This window comes from Sceloporus occidentalis, unplaced genomic scaffold, assembly GCF_023333645.1.
Source record: "Sceloporus occidentalis isolate IW3139 unplaced genomic scaffold, rSceOcc1.0.p SCAF_1, whole genome shotgun sequence".
NCBI lineage: Eukaryota > Metazoa > Chordata > Lepidosauria > Squamata > Phrynosomatidae > Sceloporus > Sceloporus occidentalis.
In genome coordinates, this window is record NW_028316981.1 from 120,476,929 (window position 1) to 120,490,839 (window position 13,911).

A 13,911-nucleotide genomic window follows, 5' to 3' on the forward strand; every position below is an offset into this window, starting at 1 on the left:
ATTCTCTGTGCTCTTGAGGTTACCAGATTATTACAATGTGTTATCAGTGGCATGATCCAAAGGTAAAACTCTTCCATTTGGAATTGGCCTCTGCATGACAAACAAGTCTGACATAGGTCATTTCCAGCTCAGTGTTGTTTGGTTTTGTTTTAGCTTGAAGGAAATGAATGGACCCTACTAATGAGAGCTAGTTGATCTGAAAGAGCACTCCTTTCATCGTGCCATTTAATTAGCAGATTAATGTGAAAATAAAGGAAATATTTTCTCCACAAAAAGAAAACTGAGTTTTTGTCTTAGACTGCTGTCAGAGGTTGCTGACAAAGAGGATATGGGTACTTGTATGCATGCACAAATACACATATACTTTCTTGTGTATTCACTATGTCAGAAGAATTATTTTATTAAAAGAATAAAAAACGCCTGACAGTACAGTGGTCCCTCCACATTTGCTGAGGTTAGGGGTGAAGGACCCCCGTGAATGTCGAAAAACCTTTAAAAAAACCCCCAAAACACTATTCTTTTTACCTGAGAGAATACTTCTCTAGGAATCTCCATGTCCTCCAGTGCAACTCTGTGGTCAACATTTGCCAAAAGCTGATTATAAAATCATGCCAGAGGACCTACAAATGCCTAGAGAAGTGTTTTCTCTCGAAACTTCTAGGTTCTCCAACACAACTCTATGGTCAGCTTCTGTCAGAGTTACGCTGGAGGACCTAGAGATTCTTAGAGAGAGTATATTAATCAAAAGCTCAAATAATCAGAAGTCAACGCCGCAAATGTGCAGGGCACACTGTATATTTTTGTAGGCCAAGCTAGACAATATGCTTATAATTTTTGCAGAGGTGCTCCCTCAAGTAGTCAAAGATGTAGCATGTGATTTTCCTCTTTTGCATATCTTGCATTTAGCATGCTTTGTGTTGTGACATTGGTAGGTAAACATGGGCTTCATTTACAATTCTGATTGATGAGGTTAGTATCTCTGAGAAAATCCCACTATAGGAAGAAAGATAGATAACTTGTATGGCTTCACCTTAACGTCTAGTTTGACTCTCAGAGAAAGGGATATATAAACAGAAGGCAAGATTAATTTAAATACATTTAAATCATGTGTATTTTGATGAAAAAGGTTTAACTTTATCTGGGTCATGCTCAGACAGTAAAGGTCTACAGTGTGTCCAGGATTTCAGCATCCCATCAAACAAGCTAGCAAGCAAGCAAACAGCAACATGAGGGTAAAATCAAATGATGTAATGTTTCATGATGGTTACATTCACACAGGAAGACGTAATATGCAGCAGCTGACCACACTATGTAGCTGATTGGAGCTTCTGCTGTGGAGTGATCGTGGGTAAAGGAATGATTTTAGTGAGGGCACAGTAAGGCCAACATCACAGTGTGCCTTGTTACTGACTACTGGCTCCCTGTGTGGTTAGAGAAACCAAACAAAGAGATTCTGAGAGGCCACCATGTGAAACTTGAACCCACCATGTGAAACTTGAACCCATTGTAAATTAAATTGGATAAAGATTTGTAAAGCAGTCATCTTTAGGAGAATTCTCAATTAAGAGTCACATTTGAAAGTTCTTCTGCAGTTCAACAGGCATTTATTGTTGATTTTGGAGCATGCTGATCTTTGTTTTCCATCCCTCATTGTGGTTTGTTCTTTCATACTGGGTAAATTTGTAATCTAATTGTGTAGTTTTAATGACCTGCAAGTTGGTTGAAATGCTGAAGGAACATGACCGGCTCTCAACTCATAAGCCAGTGGAGGGCCTTGTGCCACTAGAGGGATTCATTGCTTTATGCTGGATGAGTCATAATATTTAAAATTCAGAGTGCTGCTCCTGGCTTCAAAGCTTCTTTCTCAGATTGATAGCTCTGGAGCCTGACTCCATTACCAGCAAAGTAAAAAAGAAAACCCATTCATTTTCATCTAACAACCTTGTCTCTCTCTCACTTCCCCAACCTCCATTTTCAGAACAATCTAACAGAACTGAAGTCATTTGGATCGCCGCCTTCTGCTGTCAGCAATGTCACAGCTGCTGTGATGGTACTCATGGCTCCGGGTGGGAAAGTGCCCAAGGATCGGAGCTGGAAAGCAGCCAAAGTGGCCATGGCCAAGGTGGATGGCTTCCTGGATTCCTTGATCAACTTCAACAAGGAGAACATCCATGAAAATTGCCTCCGAGCCCTGCAGCCCTACCTTCAAGATCCACAATTCAATCCTGAGCTGGTGACCTCCAAGTCCTACGCGGCTGCTGGTCTCTGCTCCTGGGTCATCAACATTGTGCGCTTCCATGAAGTGTACTGTGATGTGGAGCCCAAGCGGCAGGCTCTTAGCAAAGCTAATGCTGAGCTTGCTGCCGCCCAGGAAAAGTTAGCTAGCATCAAGGCCAAAATTGCAGTAAGTCCAAGAGCACAACGCATCCTGCAAAACAGGTGTAAATGTCAATTACTATTGTGGCTTAGTTCTCTGGGGACAGTACAGGATACTGTAGCAGGTCAGATTGTATTATCTACTTTGACTGGTGAGTCTCTCATGTCATTTTGGTCAGTGGCAGACTGCATGTCCGGATTGCACAACGCCCCAGTTTCAATTCTTGGTACTTACAGTGAAAGGATTGGTAACTTTGCAGCATGCTGTTCATGAATATTTGATACACTAATTTGGGAAGTTTTCTAAAGAATCTGACATGTTAAAACAATGTAAAAAGTCAAAACTGTTTAAAAATTTTAATGTATATATTTTAGACGAAATCAAAGACTAATAAAAATCCCTGTTTTAACTTGGTTCTGCAATAAAGCCAGTGTTGGTTACAGTCGGCCCCTAAGGCAAGGCTGTTCTACAAATGGAGTGCCACAGCAGAGAAGGTTTTCTTCTCCCATGCTGTATTATTTCCACTGGTGGAAGGGGAGCCAGGCAGATCAGGCAGGCAGATACAGGGAGAAATATTGATGCACGTGTCAGGGTCCCAAGCTGTTTAAGGCTTTGAATATCATTGCCACTACCTTGAATTCAAACCTGGAAGCATATTGGTAGCTAGGATTTCTTCCTTGTTTAGTATTGCAGCCTTGGTTTTATTTACTCTGAGTGTAGTTCTACTTACAGAATGAGGTTTTCCTGTCAGAACCTCTGGTGATCCCGAGAAGCTAGCCACTCTGAGGGTTGTGAGCATTCAGAACAGTGTTTAGGGTGGCCTGGAGGGCTGTAGTTAAAAAACGAGAAATGGCGGAAATGGGCACATGCATACATTCTTTGCTCAAGCAGAAACTAGGGCTTCGTAGGACCACAACTGATGCTTTGTGTACTATATTCTGAGCTTGGAAGAATGACTTTTTGGGTTTGCAGTGAAGTTTCGAGGGGTGCAGTATAAAAAATTACTTTTCCAAGCTCTGCATATCACTTTTGTTAAGAGTTTTTGAACTGGTTGGGGAATTTTGAGGGGTGCAGAATAAACAAATTAGGTTTTCCGAGTTCTGAATATCACTTCACTAAGAGATTATATGACCATCTTGTTGGTTAAAAGTATTTCTCTTCGACTTTACCCCTTTAGGCAAAAATGGACTTGTTAGTGTACACAATAGTTTACTAGAAGAAGAAAAAGAAGGCAATGACAATGATTGACAATTGTCAATCAGTGACTATTTATGGTTAATTGTTATTGTCCATATTACTATATTTATATTAACATGTGTAGATTTAAAGTTCTTCGCCATCCTATATTAAATCGGTTTCATAGAGCACTGAATACAAGATTTTATTAGAATTATTTCTGCTTCTCTAATGTATCACCCCATAATGCACCATGGAGTTAGTAAGTGCTGGAAACTGCCACTTTAAACTTTGCCCTTTCATTAGGAAAACTTACAGATCTGTACCACAGCATATTTTCTTGGCAGATCACATTACAGGCACTAACCTAAAGCTTTTTTGGTGATTAAAAATCTAACATAAAATAAGAAATATAGCAACAATGGACAGCACATGAAATCATTTCTTTCACCTTATTTAAACATCAGGTTCTTGTTTGAAAAATCTTCAAATGTATTGGCCATTAAGGAAGTGCAACCACTTGTAGTATGGGCAACAATCAACTGAGCACACTTCAAAGCCAATTGATTTATCCCTTTAATGATTTTCTCTGTTTTACTATGGTTTTATACTGTGCTCATAACCAAAGCTTGTGTTCAGAGGAGGAAAATTCATTAACCATTTGTATATAGCTTTATTATCTGTTTTCTAGAGAGTGGTCCTGTAACTTAAACACACACACACCAGGGACGTAGCCAGGATTTTGGGAGGGGAGGGGTCCAGACTAAGTGCCACCATTGGGGAAAACATATTTTGTAATTAGATTACTGTATATACTCGACTATCAGTCAACCTCATGTATAAGTCGAGGGCAAGTTTTAAGGTCAAAATTATGGATTTTGATATGACCCTTAGATAAGTTGAGGGTAAAAGTTAGAGGCACACAAAAAAGAATCTAAATGATGAAGCAAAGTAAAAAATGACAAAGAACCTACAAAATTATGGCAGGCATAACTGTTTTGGCTTACAAGGCTGGATAGAAGAGAGAGTACAGGGAGGTCAGTGCTTCCAGGACAGATTGCCCTCTTGCCTTTCTTAACAAGATGGTTCCATTCTTAATAAGAGTTAAAGTATAGTATTTACATTGACCCATGGATAAGTCGACCTAGGTTTTTGGGGTTAATTTTTTGACCAAAATTTCTAGACTTATACATGAGTATATACAGTAGGTTTGGTTGATATTATTTTTAACATTAATTAATGGAAGGGTGTCCGGACTCCTCGGACCCCCCTGGCTATGTCACTGCACATACACATGCACCCATTTCACTGTATAAATAAATATATAGCATTAATGCCTATAACATCATGGCATGTTCAAAAGGTTTGGGTGTCTCTCTGGTGTCAATTTTGGAGGCATGAAGGGAATAGAGGAGAGAAATGTCATGAGTGGAAGTTTGCTTGTGTGGTGATGAATGCTAGGAAGAAAGTTAACTCTGGGCCATAAAACTGCAGAAATAATCCAGTTTGAGACCACTTTAACTGTCCTGGCTCAGTACTAGGTAATTTCTGGGAGCTGTATTTTGTGAGACATTTAGCCATCTCTGCCAGAGAGGTCTGGTGCCACAGTAAACTACAATTATTCCCTAGCACTGAGCCACAGCAGTTAAAGCAGTCTCAAACTGGATTATTTCTGCCATGTGTTTCCATCCTCTGGCGATACCAGAAATGGTGGTTTCCCCATATTTATAATAACCATAAATTTAAAACTTGAATACCATACTTACACATTACTATACAAATCAATAAATAATAATTGTGGTAAAGCACAAAATAAATCATCAAGTTTATAATAAACACACAGAAAATTCTATGCTTGCATGCATTCACACATATGCACACACATCCTTTTAGAAAATTTAATGCAGAGAAATCATTTTAGGTGCTATAGTTCTAGGATTAATGACAAGCAGTGTTTAATCAGGCTGTATTTTGTATTCTGTGCAGATATTTGATCAAGTAACTCCAGATGCCACTAAAAATATAATCCTGTTTTCATATTCAGGTTTATTTCTAGTGCATTGTTCAAGCAGTGTTAAAATGATTTAGAGGCACTTAGCTTTAAGCTGTTTGTGCTGGATGCAGATAAAAATCAATTGTTAACTTCACTTCTTTTGTCATAGAGGTAAAATATTCCAATAACTTTGGGAACAATCTGTTTTTGTTTTACAGTGAATAAGAAAAATGATCAGATACTGATACAGTGATTAGAAGGCCATCATTAAATCTATTGCTTAGATCAATTAACCAAAATAAAAGGGGGATTTTTGCATAGGTCTTGAAATAGTACCCTTCTAAATAACCCCTTTCCATAGCCATCATACAATCAGCCCTCCATATTTGGGTTGGTAAAAAATATTGATGAATAACAATTTAAGTCTAGAGGCAATTACCTCAAGGGCAAGATGCCTTAATGTAACAGAGCCAGCTTCCATTTCCATTCCCTGCTTTTGTAAGGGACGTGGAGCTTTTATGCCTTTTAACAGTTGATGGGAAGAAACAGCTTCGCAGGTACAGCTTTCCTCACCCTTGCCTGTCAAGGGGAGCCTGCCACAGTTCCCTCCCCTATATAGCCATACAGGAGGCTACAGAAGGCCTTACTCATCTTTGAGTCTATAGCTCCAAGAACATGCTCATTTGTACACATGGAGAATGTTGCTTCACATTCTTTCTTCTAATGCAAATATGTATTCTGACCAAAACTGGGCCACCATGGACCTTCCCCACACGTTCTTTTTAACTACTTCTTCCCATGTAGCTTAAAAACAAGGGATTGACACCATTTGAGTCCCCCCCCCTTTCTTTTTATTCCCTGTAGGGGATTAAATGAGTGACATCAGTTTAAACCTAAAATAATGACCACAGAGGATCGACATAACTTCAACCTAGATAACAAAGAAATCAAAATAGTTAGAGCAGTGGTTCTCAACCTTTGTGCCCCCAGATGTTTTGGACTTAAACACCCAGAAACCCAAAACAGCACAGCTAATGAGTAGGGATTCTGGAAGACAAAGTCCAAAACACCTGGAGGACCAAAGGTTGAGAACGACTGAGTTAGAGGATCCTGTACCTTGGGTCAAAATTAATCAAAATGGAGACCACAGTCAAGAAATCAGAAGAAGACTAGGGGGCCATTCAGACTACCTTTTACCCCAGTTCAGGAACCGGATTAAAAGTGGGAAGTTCATATTGGCCCCGATTCTTTTACACACGAATTCGAGGTTTGCACACCCGTTCGGGGCAAATGCCCCTTGGCACGTGTCTTTTGAAAGCGGAGTTTTACTTGTATCTTTTGAAAAAAAAAATTGGCAAATATGAACTTGGCCCTGGTCATGTTTGGGTCAAGTTCAGGAGAGGGATTAGGTGAGGGGGAGGGCAGAGGGTGGAACATGCCTCCCCTTCATTGGGGTGAAGGAGGAGGAGCAGGAGGAAGGGTGCCATGAAGGGCAGAATCGGGGTGGAGGAGGAGGAGGAGGAGGAGAATGAAGGGTCAAGTTCAGGGGAGGGATTAGGTCAGAGGGAGGGCAGAGAGCGGAACATGCCTCCCCTCTCGTAGGCAGCTTCCCCCCCCTCTCCCTTTTTTGTAATTTTTTATTTTTGACAGACTATGCAAATAGTCCTAGTGATACATTTTGATAGACTGTGTCTGCTTGTGCTACATTTCCCTTTCATTTGCTTTCACGGCACCTCACTTTGCAAGAGGCTGTTAAATTTTTTTTGTGTGTGTGTAATATGCAAATGCTACAATGCGAATGTTACAAATGTTTCTCTTTCAATTTGGCAAATTGATACAGAATGCTTTTGCTACATACGTGTATGTGAGGCATTCTGGGGTGGCAAAGCAAGAGGATGCAGAGATGGCATTCTTAGATGAGGATAGATGGCATTTTGGGGTTGAAAGCGGAGGTAGAGCAAGGAGATCCAAAGAGGAGGGAAGGATAGATTGCATCTTGGGGTGGCAATCGGAGGGAAAGCAAAGCAAGAGGATGCAGAGATGGCATTCTGGGGTGAGGAATAATAATAATAATAATAATAATAATAATAATAATTATAATTATTATTATTATTGTGACAGGAAGAGGATGGCATGGGGGGAGGCAAGGGCTTCAGAGGCAGCATTGGGCTGGAAGCGAAGGGGGGGCTAGAGGCTGGCATGTGGAAACCCATGACTTTGAGGCTTAGAGGCTGTCATACATTGGCCATATCATGAGAAGGCATGAATCATTAGAAAAGACAATGATGCTAGGAAAGGTAGAGGTAGCAGAGAGGAAGACAGCATGCTAGATGGCTAGACTCAGGAGGACAGAGGGTCTTGGAGGTGTTTCAACCACGGGGTCACCATGAGTCGGGATCAACTTAGGGGCTGTTAACAACAACACAACCTGTTCACTGGTTCCAGTCCAGATTGGGGCTGCACATGCTTTCACTAATGCAGGGGTGGGAAACTGTGGCAGGCAGTGGGGCACCTTTATAACACAAGATCCCCCAGTATTGGGGGGTTGAAAGTAGGTGGCTGGGTGGTTTTGAAAAATTGTTAGTATTAAATGGGACAGCAGGGAAAGGAGCTAGAGTTGCCAGATCTCAGGGCTTGTCCCTGAGTCTCCAGTTTTCATGAGCTATCTCCAGGTTAGAGACAAGGGTTGCAAATTCTCCAGTTTTGATGGGCTTAACTCCAGGATAGAAGAAACAGCTAAGTGCAAATTACCAGCTCAGCTAGGAGAGTGGCAGCTTGCTGCAATTTGCCAGATTTATTGATTTATTTCTGCAACTTCCAAAGACTCTCTCTCTCTCTCTCTCTCTCTCTCTCTCTCTCTCTCTCTCTCTCTCTCTCTCTGTGTGTATGTGTTTGTGAATGTATTTATTATTTAATTAGCTTCCTCTTTCTCTACCAGTTGTGGTGCCACAGTTTACCCTCTGCTCTGCTTTGCTGTGCATTTGCTTCCTGCCTTAATTGTGAAACAGAAAAATATTCTCATGCTTTCTCCCTCTCTTGATGTTTTTGATTGCTTTGGTGGGTTTTTGTTGTTGTTAACTACTCTCAAGTGGACTTCGACTCATGGCAATCCTGTGGATGAGAAATCTCCATTATTCCCTGTACTCCACCTCTCTGATCATGTCCTGCAGGCTCAGCAGAAGTTCTGTGGTCTCTTTGAATTCTTCTTCTCTTTCTACTGCCTTCCAGCTTTCCTAGCATCATTGTCTTTTCTAATGATTCAATTTTCCTCATGATGTGACCAAAGTGCAACAGCCTTAATTTAATCATCTTGGCTTCCAGAGTGAGGTCAGGCTCAATCTGTTCTAAAAGCCATATGTTTGTCATTTTGATCACCTATGTTACTCTCAGTACAGTACTTTTCTCCAGCACAACATCTCAAATGAGTTGATTTTCTTCCTATTGGCTTTTTTTTATTGTCCAGATCTCACTTTTGTACATGGTTATGAGGAATACAATGGCTTGGACAATCCTCAGTTTAGTGCTCAGAGTTGCATCTTTACACCTTAGGCTCCTATCCAGTTCCTTCATAGCAGCCCTTCCCAATCCTACTCTTCAGCCCTGAGCAGACGGGCCAGGAAAGCATGGGCTGAGCCTGTGCTATTTTGACCCAGGTGCTCATTTGGGTTGCTCCCCGGGCCAGCCCAATGACCCACTACCAGTGCATGCTCTGTACATTTCAGCACCATCACTTCTATTGGGAAACCCCTGTCCCTGCACCTGACATAGAAATGGGGCACTTGGCTGTACCCACATGCAGTGGCGTCTTTAGGATTGGTGTCACCCTGTGCAGTCACTCATGGGGAGGGCAGGACTTATGGGGGTTGGATTTCCACCATGCATGGAGGTGTATGTGCGCGCACAATCATAAATACACTGTGTGGCCCCAGGGAGCAGTCACAGCATCTGGGGTGCCTCTGTGTGGGATCTAGGTGGCTCAAAAAGGCACCATGTGGGATCTGGGTGGCCTGAAAAGGCTTTGTGTGGGGCCAAAGAGCCAGCCTGGTGTCACCCCCCCCCCTTTCTGGGTTGTCACCTGGTGTGGCCTGCACCCCCATGTGATGCTACTGCCCATATGGCCAGGCACCCCATTTCTGCATCAGACATGGTGACAGGGATGCAAGGCTGCAGAGAATACAGGCCTTTTGGTCTGTGCAAACAGCCCCTTCTTCTGACTTTCTTGCTTGTAGTCTCCATTTTGATAAATATTTGAACCAAGGTATGGGAACTCTGACCATTTCAGTTTTCTCAGTGTCTAGGATAAATTCTTGTAGATCTTCCATAGTCATTTAAAAAAATGTTTTAAATGTTCAGAGTTAATCCAGCCTTGGCACTTTCCTCCTTGACCTTCTTGAGTAACTGACCCAGGTCCTTTTTTTGTTTCTGTTTGTAATATTGTATCATCTGCATATCTTAGGTTGTTAATGTTCATTCCTCCTAACTTCACTACTCTTGTCTCTGAGTCCAAGCATGCTCTGTGTACACTATTTCTTCCATACAGGTTGAATAAATAGGGTGATATTATGCAGCCATGCCTGAACCCTTTTGTGATTCGGAACCATTCTGTTTCTCCATATTCTGCTCTGATGCCAGCCTCCTGTGTTGAGTGCTTTTTACAGAAATACAAATGCGTACAAATAAAAATATAAGAAATAAAATATATTTGTTAGGCCAAAACATCTTGGCTGCTATCCTGTTGGTTTGTCCCATTCAATCAATTGTTGAATGGTGAGTCAACATATAGGTATATCCCATTGAGTCAGTGGGTCTACTCTAATCAGTACTAATAACAAAATTTAACTGTGTCAAATTCAAAGCTGGGAAATTAAAAGTGAAAAGAAAAGAAGACGAGTAGTGCACAAAGTTGCTCACAGCAACAATTAGAGAGATGGAAAATTCCTTGAGAAATTTCCAGGTCAAGTCTAGATGGTTTACTAAAACAGTTTAATCAGTCTTACTGTTCATAATGTCAGATGCAGTTAATAGAGTTCACCGTGTTGATTTTGACTGTCATGGAGGTGACACCATAGTGATAGTGAAAAGGGATTCAATGGAATCACACTTTTCCAAGGTTAGTCTGATTTCTGTTCCTAATGGTAATGACATAAATCTCTTATGTTATGTGTGGGTTCTTGAAGGAAAGAGGAGCATCCCACCTCTGGTTGTTATGTATTAATGCATAAATTCCAAACTGGATTGCTTCAAGATTTTTCCTTTCTCTTCTATTTTTCTCCCTTTCACACTACAGCACCTCAATGAGAACCTGGCAAGGCTAACTGCCAAGTTTGAGAAGGCCACAGCAGAGAAGCTAAAATGTCAGAAAGAAGCTGAAGCCACTGCAAATACTATCTCCCTTGCAAATCGCCTGGTAAGAATTTCTGGATGAGGCCTGGAGTGATGTGTGAAGGCCAAATTTTGTGTGCAGTTATACATTCTTTTTTTTTTAGTGCTTTATGGAGAACTGTTGCTTCTAATTCTGTAATATTTGTTTATACATTAATCCTGAAATCATTCTAACTAGACCTCCAGTAGGGAATGAATTAGTCAGGTCACACACACACACAGAGAGAATATTAGACTGTCCCTTTGTTCTTTCTTGGTCTTTGTCTTCCCTTGCCTTTCTGGGAAGTAAATCAGATAGTTAACATTAAAGGACAGGGAAGATTCCTGACCTCTTCAAAGAAGATGGCATGTAAATAAAAGAGAAGAAAATTATAGTAATTAAACTAGTAAGCCTTACTGGGAGTAGATTAATACAACGTACAGAGAGCCTGCCCCATACATGGGCTTGCCATCCATGGATAGCAAACCCTGGGCATTAAAATGGTCTGCGCGCCCATGCGCCCGTGGCCGTATCAAACAACGAGACTTGAGGTCCCACATTTTTCCCATACGTAGAGGGGTTTCTGGGACGAATCTCCTGCATATACAAAGGGTCAACCGTACTATGTGTAGGTGTGACAATTTTCAGTTGTTGAAACATATTTCTGAGTGGACAAGTAAACTACCCTGATATGCAAATAACCACAGATACACAGCTTTACCATTGCGTACATAGCTTTGAAACCAAAAGGCAACAGTCTTTATCTTATGCCATTCCCATATTTAATCACTCGTAGCAACATATGACTATATCATCTGGTTTTCTGAATGATATGTGACTGTCATCATAGCAGCCATTCACTGACTCCAGCTGCTAGGGAAAGAAACCAATAATTTGTGCTGTTAATTAACATATGGTATTTTAATGAGCGCGGTTGCCCTTTAACTTTGCAATACGTCTCTATTCAGGTATGTAGCTCTGTAGTATTGCATTGTGTGAAAGAGTTGCTGCAACTGCTTAACAAGAAGGAAAAAGAGATTTGGACTACTTGGTGGGTTCATGTCATACTGTTCTAACATCTTTCCTATAGAAACAAGACTGCTGCCCTCAAACCATTGACTATGCAGCATCCCCTAACCACAGTACAATTAACCTAAAAAATGACATCTTATAAGTACTAATGGATAAAAATACTGCAGTCTCTCTATGGGTCTGAATAATAATAATAATAATAATAATAATAATAATTTGTTTTATTTATATACCGCTATTCCAAAGATCATAGCGGTGAACAGCAAGTAAGCTAATTAGCAAGTAAGCAATACAACTGCTTTTTAATATAACCAAACTTGTGTATTGCAAAATGGAAAGACTAAGGCTGCTGCTGTTGATTCTGCTTCAGAATTAATGCAGTATGACACTGCTTTAACGATCATGGCTCCATCCTGTGGATTCATGGGATTTATAGTTTGTTGTGGCACCAGAGCTCTGATAGTGGAGGCTAAATGTCTTCTTGTTGTTGTTGTGTGCCTTCAAGTCATTTCTGACCTATGGCAGCCCTAAGGCAAAATTATCATAGGGTTTTCTTGGCAAGATTTGTTCAGAGGAGGTTTGCCATTGCCTTCCTCTGAGGCTGAGAACATGTGTCTTGTTCAAGGTCACCCATTTGGTTTCATGGCAGAGATGGGAATGGAGCCCTAGTCTCTAGATTCACAATCCATTGCTCAAACCAGTATGCCACACTAGTGATCCTAAATACTGTATCTTCTAAATATCTCCTAAATATCTTACAGAACTACCAGTCTCAGAATTTCATAGCACTCAGCCATGACAGTTAGTGGTGTCAAACTAAACTGCATTAATTCTGCAGTGTAAATGCAGTCTTAGGTGTCTTTTGGAATTCCATGTGCTTTATATGTTCAAAAGGCATCCTTCAAACTACTTTCTTCCTTTTATTACTTACCTATAACACTTGCACAAAATGTGAAGGGAAATGAAATATTATTTATTAATACACTGGAATGTATCTGTAATTATTGGTTATCCACCCTCAAGTGAATCTTGACTCATGGCTACCCTGTGGATGAGACATCTCCAAGATCCCCTACCCTCCACTACTCTTCCCAGTTTCTGCAGATTCATACCTCCTTAATTGAGTTCACCCATCTAACATGTGGTCTTCCTCTCTTTCTAATTCCTTCCACTTTTCTCAGCATTATTGTCTTTTCTAATAAGTTGTGCTTTCTCATGATGTCTCCAAAGTATGGCAGCCTCAGTTTAGTCATCTTTGCCTCCAGGGGAATTTCAGGCTTGATCTGCTCTAGGACCCACCTATTTGTTCTTTTTGCTATCCATGGCATCCTCAGCACTCTTCTCCAGCATCATATCTCAGATGAATTTATTTATTTTTTGTCCATTTTCTTACTTGTCCAGCTTTCACATCCATACATGGTAACGGGGAATATAATTGCTTGACCAATTCTGACTTTCATGCTTACTTGTGTATCTTTGCTCTTTAGGACCTTTTCAAGTTCTTTCATAGCTGCCCTTCCCATTATTAGTCTTCTTCTGATTTCTTGACTGTAGTCTCTATACTGACCTATGTTTGATCCCAAGTATAGGAACTCTTTTATTATTTCTATTTTCTCATTGTCTAGATTGAGCTTGTGAAGATTCTCCATGGGCATTATTTTTGTTTTCTTTATGTTCAATAGTAAGCCTGCCTTTGCACTTTCTTCTTTGGCCTTTCTTAGTAGTTGCTCTAGGTCTCCAATGTTTTCTGCTAATAGTATGGCATCAATCTTAGATTGTTGATGTTCCTTCCTCCTATTTCCACTCCTCCTTCTACTGTGTCCAAACCTGTTTCTTGTATAATATGTTCTGCATACAAGCTGAAAAGATAGGGTGAAAAGATGCATCCTTGTCTGTCCCCTTTGCCAGTTAGGAACGATTCTGTTTTTTCATGTTCTGTTCTGACAGTAGCCACTTGTCCTTAGTACAAAT

At 40.7% G+C, this 13,911-nt stretch overlaps 1 protein-coding gene across 1 annotated transcript in view; it reads left to right on the forward strand.

Moving 5' to 3' along the window:
• LOC149322050 (dynein axonemal heavy chain 9-like) overlaps positions 1–13,911 on the forward strand; it is a 261,190-nt gene that overhangs the window by 113,837 nt on the left and 133,442 nt on the right. The window contains exons 22-23 of the mRNA XM_089533794.1: positions 1,979–2,404; positions 10,834–10,953. Of these exons, the coding sequence (XP_089389920.1) occupies positions 1,979–2,404; positions 10,834–10,953 (546 nt within the window). The remainder of the gene's footprint in view (positions 1–1,978; positions 2,405–10,833; positions 10,954–13,911) is intronic.